General features: G+C 54.1%; 1 protein-coding gene across 1 annotated transcript in view; it reads right to left on the reverse strand.

Moving 5' to 3' along the window:
* Positions 1-7,500, reverse strand: part of igsf3 (immunoglobulin superfamily, member 3) — a gene marked incomplete at both ends in the record, with an annotated part of 104,033 nt that overhangs the window by 30,700 nt on the left and 65,833 nt on the right. Inside the window, 3 exon segments of the mRNA XM_084442868.1 lie at positions 1,457-1,499; positions 1,501-1,865; positions 4,953-5,339. Coding sequence (XP_084298994.1) covers positions 1,457-1,499; positions 1,501-1,865; positions 4,953-5,339 — 795 coding nt within the window.

Genomic DNA, 7,500 nt, shown 5'->3' on the forward strand with positions numbered 1-7,500 from the left:
AATCATGTCACTGCTCTGACTAAACAAATGGCCACTTAGAGGCTGACGTCTTGTCTCCCCAGCTCCACAGTGGAACCAAATCCCTCTTCACTGTGTGTGTGTGTGTGTGTGTGTGTGTGTGTGTGTGTGCGTGCGTATGTGTGTGTAGATGTGTGTGTGTGTGTGTGTGTATAGGTGTGTGTGTATGTGTGTGCGTGTGTGTGTATGTGTGTGCGTGTGTGTGTGTGAGGGCTAAGCCCTGAGCTCCTCAGCCTTTCTCCGCTCTCCTCCAGTGAATTTCTCAGCGTCTACCAGGGCTGTGTGTATGTGTGTGTGTATATGTATGTGTGTGTGCGTACCAGGTACGTGTGTGTGTGTGTGCGTGCGCGTGTGTGTACCAGGGATGTGTGTGTGTGTGTGTGTGTACCAGGGATGTTCCGCTTAAATCTCCTCTGACAGAGCCAGAGAACTGTGAAACACATTTTACTGCATTTCCATTCTAATAATTCTTGTTGATCTGTGTCCAAGTGTGTGTGTGTGTGTGTGTTTGTCTGTGTGTTAGTGTGTGTGTGTGATTAAAAGAGAGAACAAGAGGCAGAAAGTGTGAGAAGGAGAAGGAGAGAGAGAGAGAGAGTGAGAAGGAGAAGGAGAGAGAGAGAGAGAGAGAGAGAGAGAGAGAGAGAATAATGTGTAGACGTGTGTGTGTATCTTCTTGATGTGTGTTCTATTGTGTCAGGATAAAGACAATGTGCGATGGCTCCTTCCCTCTTGGGTGTATGAATAAACCATTCCTCCTCCCTCTCCCTCCTTCTCTCTCTCTCTCCCCCCCTCTCTCCGTCCCTCCCTGTCTCTCCCTCTCTCTCTCTCTCTCTCTCTTTGTCCCTCCCTATCTCTCTCTCTTTGTCCATCCCTGTCTCTCTCTCTCTCTCTTTGTCCATCCCTCTCTCTCTCTCTTTGTCCATCCCTGTCTCTCTCTCTCTCTTTGTCCATCCCTGTCTCTCTCTCTCTCTCTCTCTCTTTGTCCATCCTGGTCTCTCTCTCTCTCTCTCTCTCTCTCTCTCTTTGTCCATCCCGGTCTCTCTCTCTCTCTCTCTCTCTCTCTCTCTCTTTGTCCATCCCTGTCTCTCTCTTTCTCTCTCTTTGTCCATCCCGGTCTCTCTCTCTCTCTCTCTCTCTTTGTCCCTCCCTGTCTCTCTATTGTCTACTGTCTCGCCATTCATCACTTCCTTTACAGCAGCAATAAAAAACACCCTCTATCCCCTAGCCTCTGTTTATGTGTGTGTGTGTGTGTGTGTGTGTGTGTGTGTGTGTGTGTGTGTGTGTGTGTGCGTGTGACTCCCCTGCATGCACACCTACAGACCACACACACAGACACGACCTCTGTTTGTGTGTCTTCCCATGTCATTGTAGCGATGGGTATGTGTGCACGTGTGTGTATGTGTGCACGTGCGTGTGCGTGCGTTCCCCGCCGACCCACCGACAGACTTGACGGCGACGGCCTTGGTGGCGGACTTCTCCCCCGATCTTGTCCCAGGCCGGGTCCGGCCCCGCTCCGGTCCGGAGCCACTCGGACACCGTGCAGCGGTACTGGCCCTGGTCGGCGGCACCGGCGTTGTACAGCGACAGCGTGTAGGCGTCCGGCCGGACCCGCTCGGCGCGCACCTCTCCGTAGCTGGCGCGCTCGCGGTAGCCCGGCCCGTGGCGCACCGTGCCGTCTCGCTCCACCCAGGCCAGCTCCCGGACCGGCGCCGAGCCCGCTGGGTCCGCCCACTGCCAGGACACGGACAGGGGGCCCGACGCGGAGTGGGCGGAGCAGGTCAGCTGGACCGTCTCGCCCTCCTGGACCTCCGACGCGTTGCTGGACAGGGAGACGGTGAGGTTGCTCTCTGGGGAGGGAGGGGAGAGAGGTATTGAGGAGAGGAGAGAAAGAGGAGAGAGGAGGAGAGAGGCATTGAGGAGAGGAGAGAGGAGGAGAGAGGTATTGAGGAGAGGAGAGAGGTATTGAGGAGAGGAGAGAGGTATTGAGGAGAGGAGAGAGGAGGAGAGAGGTATTGAGGAGAGAGGAGGAGAGATGTGGATGGAAGGGAGAGGAGAGAGGAAGGTGGGATGAGAGAGAGGGAGGGAGAGGAGAGATGGAGGGATTTGGTGGATGGGATGGATGGAGAAGACAGATGGAGGAGAGAGATGGATGGAAGTGAGGGGAGAGAGGGAGGCGGGATAGAGAAAGAGAGAGGGGAGATTACAGAAGAGAGAGGAGAGGTGTGGAATAGAGACTGATTAACTTCTGGTCTTTCTCTCTCGAAAGACCAGCAGTTAATCAGTCTCTATTCAGTAAAAAACATAGAATCTCAGAAAAATGGTGTCAAATATGAACGGAACTCAGACATGCAGATATGCAGACAGACAGACAGACAGATGTCCCTGCGGGATTCTGGGAGAGAGGGAGGGTTAATGAGCTCTTGACACCAGCAGAGCAGAGTAGCAGTCCAGCGTTTAGATCCCACAGATCAGGGCCTGAGTCTGCCTGCCTCGGGGGAGGGGGGGGGGGGGAGGGGGGGGGGGGGGAGGAGGGGGGAGGAGGAGAGGGGAGGGGAGGAGAGGAGGGGAGGAGGGGAGAGGAGGGGAGAGGGGGAGGGGAGGAGGAGAGGAGAGGAGGGGAGGAGGGGAGAGGAGAGGAGGGGGAAAGGAGGAGAGGAGGAGAGGAGGAGGGGAGGAGAGGAGAGGAGGGGAGGAGGGGAGGGGAGGAGGGGAGAGGAGGAGGGGAGAGGAGGGGAGGGAAGGGGAGGAGGACGGATCTTCCTTCAGCAGGCCTCTTCACCTCCTCTCCTCCCCTCTCCTCCCCTCCTCCCCTCCTCCTGTATTTCAGCTCAGCTTCTCCTCACATTCAATAGACAGACAGACAGACAGACAGACAGACAGACAGACAGACAGACAGACAGACAGACAGACAGACAGACAGACAGACAGACAGATAGATAGATAGATAGATAGATAGATAGATACTTTACTGATCCCTGACACAAAGAGCCTGTCCTGTTCCTACCTCAGAGCAGCAGAGCTCAGTCAGAGGAGTTGGCTCCTCGCTGGCCCTAACTGCCCCCGTTGCCCCTGGGTGGAGGAGCTTAGTCATCTCATCTCATGTTCAGTCTGATGGGTCTGTCTCTTCTGGCGTGACCCTCTAAGAATACCGAGCGAAGACTCCTAGGAGCTGTTTCACACCTCGCTGAGCAAAATGGCCGCCCTCTCTCTGGATATATTTTACATGTCTTCCTCGAGCTAAATACGCCATCTATATTCTCCCTTCTCACCAAGGCGTGTCAGCGTGGGAATGTGAGAATAACGCACAATTTAATCCATCTGCAATTTTGTCAGTCCCCCCCCCCTCTCTCTCTCTCTGTCTCTCTCCCTCTCTCTCTGTCTCTCTCTCTCTCTCTCCCTCTCTACCTCTCTCTCGTCCTCTTCTCCGACTTCCATCTGCTCTTTTTTCCTCCACTTCTTTCTCCGTTAAATTACATTTTCCCTTCATATGAAAACTCTGCTCCTGTGGACCCCTCCCCCCTCCCCCTCCCTCCCCCCCTCCCTCCTTCACAGTCGGGTGTCGGAGCCTCTCTCCCCGGCTGAGCGTAAAGTCATCCGTCAGGGATGGTGTGTCACCAGTCAGCGCTGTTTACCCCTCTCTGTTCTCCTGCCAGCCCTGCCTCACCCCCTCACGCCACCCCTGCCTCCCCCCAACCCTCACATTTCAGTGGTGTGTGTGTGTGTGTGTGTGTGTGTGTGTGTGTGTACACGTGTGTGTAATGGGAGGTCTACGTGAACGAACTCCGTGACCCTGCAACTCCCCCCAGCCCATTAACCCCCCCCCCCTCTACAGTATCCATGGTTATTAGACAGCAGCATCCCGTAATAAACAGCCCTTATAGGGTCGCCAGGCTCTTTGTTAACAACCCCCCATTAGAGCCCCTCAGGGGGATTACCGAGGCAGGGGGCTTTGTTTGGGCTGAGGCCGAGTGTTTGAAGTAGGACAGATAAAGTAGGGAGGGGGCAGTTAGGAGCTTGGGTAGTCCAGGGAGGGGTCAGGGTAGTTGTTAGGTATAGGGGCGGGTGATTGGATGGGTTGGAGGAAGGGGGTAGAGGCTAGTGGTTGAGGTGGGGCAGATACAGTAGGGAGGGCTTCGCTCAGGGAGAGCTAGGGTAGGATGGTATGAGGGCCGGTGTTTGGAGGAAGATAAGTTGGGGGGGGGGGGGGGGGTAGTGGCTGGTGTTTGTAGCGGCTAGAGAGAGAGTGTAGCGAAAGAGTCTGAGACTCAGTGGTGGGAATTGAAGCCTTTGTTGTAAATTCATTCTGGTCGAGACCCCCCCCCCCCCACCGTAGCCCAGCTGAGGCCTTTTCCACCCCAGCAGAACACACTTATTCATCCTGAGGGTCCATTAGCAGGCCCTGGGGAGCTAGGCCCCATTCTCTGCCTCTCTCTCCTTTTTCATGCTCTTGTTTCACGGCTGCTGGCCCCCTCCTGGCGCAAACCCTCTCTCTCTCTCTCTCTGCCCCATCTTTCTCTCTTTATCTCTGCCTCCTCTTTCTGTTCCCCTTTCTCTCTCGTTCTCTCTGTTCCCCTTTCTGTCTCTCTCTCATTCTCTTTGCCCCATCTTTCTCTCTCTCTCTCTCTCTCTGCCCCATCTCTCTCTCTCTGCCCCATCTCTCTCTCTCTGCCCCATCTCTCTCTCTCTCTGCCCCATCTTTCTCTCTCTCTATTATCCTGCCTCCAGCCCCAGTTTAATTAAGTTTACCCCCAGTTTACTTTAACTATAGCTCTTCACTCACGCAGGGAAGACCAGAACAGAGGTCTGAGGAGAGACCAGCTGAGAGAGACATCCTCACGTACGTCTCTAAAATCAGCGGCAGCTGTTACTACCAGCGCACCCAATCACACGCCACGTAACTGACCAGGGGGCCAATGGGAAGCGGCGTTACTCACTGACGGGCTGGACGGTGATCTGCACGTTGCGGGACCGCTTGCTGCGGTCGATGAAGTCCCCGGTGGGCGTCTTCTCCCGCTCCGTCACGCGGCAGATGTACTTGCCGGCGTCGTCGGTGCCGAGGCGCTGCAGCCGGAGCAGGTGCACGCCGGGCGCCTCCTTGCGGACGGTCATGAGGCCGGCGGCCTCGCGGGCGGCGTAGTCGGGCCCCAGGACGGGCACGGCGCTGGGTCCCACCACGGCCAGCGGCGCGCTGCTGAACACCCAGGAGACGGAGAAGAAGCGCTCGGCCACGCCCTGTGCCTCGATGGCACAGCGCAGCTCCAGGGGCTCGCCCGCCGTGAACGAGCGCCGCTCCGCGCTCACCTGGATACTGAAGTCACGGTCTAGGGGAGGGGGGGTGGGGGGGGGGGGGGGGGGGGAGGGGGGAGACGGAGGTTAAACAGGAAGACCACCTCCGCCTTTCCAAATTAATTTATTTTTCCCTCAGAGAATTAATTTGTTTTTGTAGTACGCTTTTATTTGCATCCCGTTTTATGTGACAAAAACAAATTATAATATTTATATGTGACCTAAATAACAACAATTCTTGCTGGAGACGCATTGGTGTGAGGGTGGGTGAGAGAGGAGAGGAGAGGAGAGGAGAGGAGGAGAAGAGAGGAGAAGAGAGGGGAAGAGAAGAGAGGGGAAGAGAGGAGAGGAGAGAAAGAGATGCATGGCTGAGAGTGCGGGTGAGAGAGGAGAGGAGGAGAGGAGAGGAGAGGGGAGAGGCAGATATGGAGAAGGTAAGGTCAATGAGTCGGTCCTGTACAGAGCTGCTCTTTCCTCCCTCTTTGACATCACCTTCACACATACACACACACACACACCACACACACATGCCTCATTATAATTCCCTCCAGCAGTCAAAGAGAACTGAGCCCATCTCCTCTCCTACCCTCCGTCCTTCTCTCCTCTCTTCCCCTCTCCTAACCTCCCCTCTCCCCCTCCCCTCCCCCGTCTCCTCCTCCCCTCTCTCCTCCTCTCCTGTCAGACCGACGGGGTAGCCGTGGTTAGCGGTGCCTGTCTGACTGGGCTGTGAGTAAACACTGAGCTCCAGCTCCACCACTGTGCTTATTTACTGTATTAATCACCTCATGAGGAGCTGCAGCAGCGGCTATGTTTCTGTGAGCGTCTGGTGTGTGTGTGTGTGTGTGTGTGTGTGCTCTGCACCAGACTGAGGTGCCAGCCCCAGGTTGTAATTATAAAGACTTAACAGCCTTGCAGAGTAACACGCTCATGTGGAAAAGTTCAAAGGCTGCCGGGGCATTGACAACACCCCTACTACAGGGACGAGGGGCGGAGACGGAGCAGTGTTTACGCACGCACACACACACACGTACACACACATACGCACACAGACAGACAAGACAGACAGACAGAGCAAGCTCTCGTGCTGGGTGCCTGTCTCTAAAATAACACCCTCAAACAAGACAGAGAGCAGATCGCACACACACACACACACACACACGCACACGCAGTGACACACAGGTCAGTACTAATGGATGCGCAGACCCAGATGCCAGAGCTCAGGGCCAGGCTCTGCCATGGCGCCGTCCAATGGGCTGGCAGGAGACCCTGGCACAGTAAGTAAGTAGATAGATGAGAGAGGATAGATGAGATACTTTATTGATCCCCCAGGGGGATATTTGGTGTTTCAGCAGTTGAACATTACAGAAAGGTTGGAAATAAAAAGAAACACCAGACACAGAGAAACACAAAAGACACTAAGGGGAGGAGGAGCAGCACAAAGAGAGGGATATCAGGGACTACATACATACAGTACATGCACACAAGCACACACACACACACACAGTGGGGAATATAAGTATTGAACGCGTCAATTTCTTTTCCCTGTAAATATATTTTACCAGACATTGGTATTAACTCAATAAATCCACCCATGTAACAAAATCACAAAGTCCACTAATAATTGTATGTGGAATAAAGTGCGATGACAGGAAATAAGTAGTGAACACGTTCACTGAAATGTATTCAATACTTAGTGGAGAAGCCTTTGTTTGTAATGACAGCTTCAAGACGCTTCTTGTATGAAGAAACGAATCACCCACACTGCTCACTTGTGATTCTGGCCCATTCCTCTGCACAGATTGTCTTTAAATCTTGAAGATTCTCTTCTCTCGTGAACCCTGATCTTTAGTTCTTTCCACAAATGGTCAATTTAATTTAAGTCAGGTGATTGACTGGGCCATTCTAACACCTGGATTTTCTTTCTCTGAAACCAGTTGAGTCTCCTTTGCTGTGTGCTATGGATCGTTGCCCTGCTGGAAGGTCCATCCTCATCATCCTGGTGGATGACAGCAGGTCCACCCACGTCTCATCCTCATCATCCCGATGGATGACAGCAGGTCCACCCATGTCTCATCCTCATCATCCTGGTGGATGACAGCAGGTCCACCCACATCTCATCCTCATCATCCTGGTGGATGACAGCAGGTCCACCCATGTCTCATCCTCATCATCCCAATGGATGACAGCAGGTCCACC

This window comes from Borostomias antarcticus, assembly GCF_949987555.1.
Source record: "Borostomias antarcticus genome assembly, chromosome: 9".
Classification (NCBI taxonomy): domain Eukaryota; kingdom Metazoa; phylum Chordata; class Actinopteri; order Stomiiformes; family Stomiidae; genus Borostomias; species Borostomias antarcticus.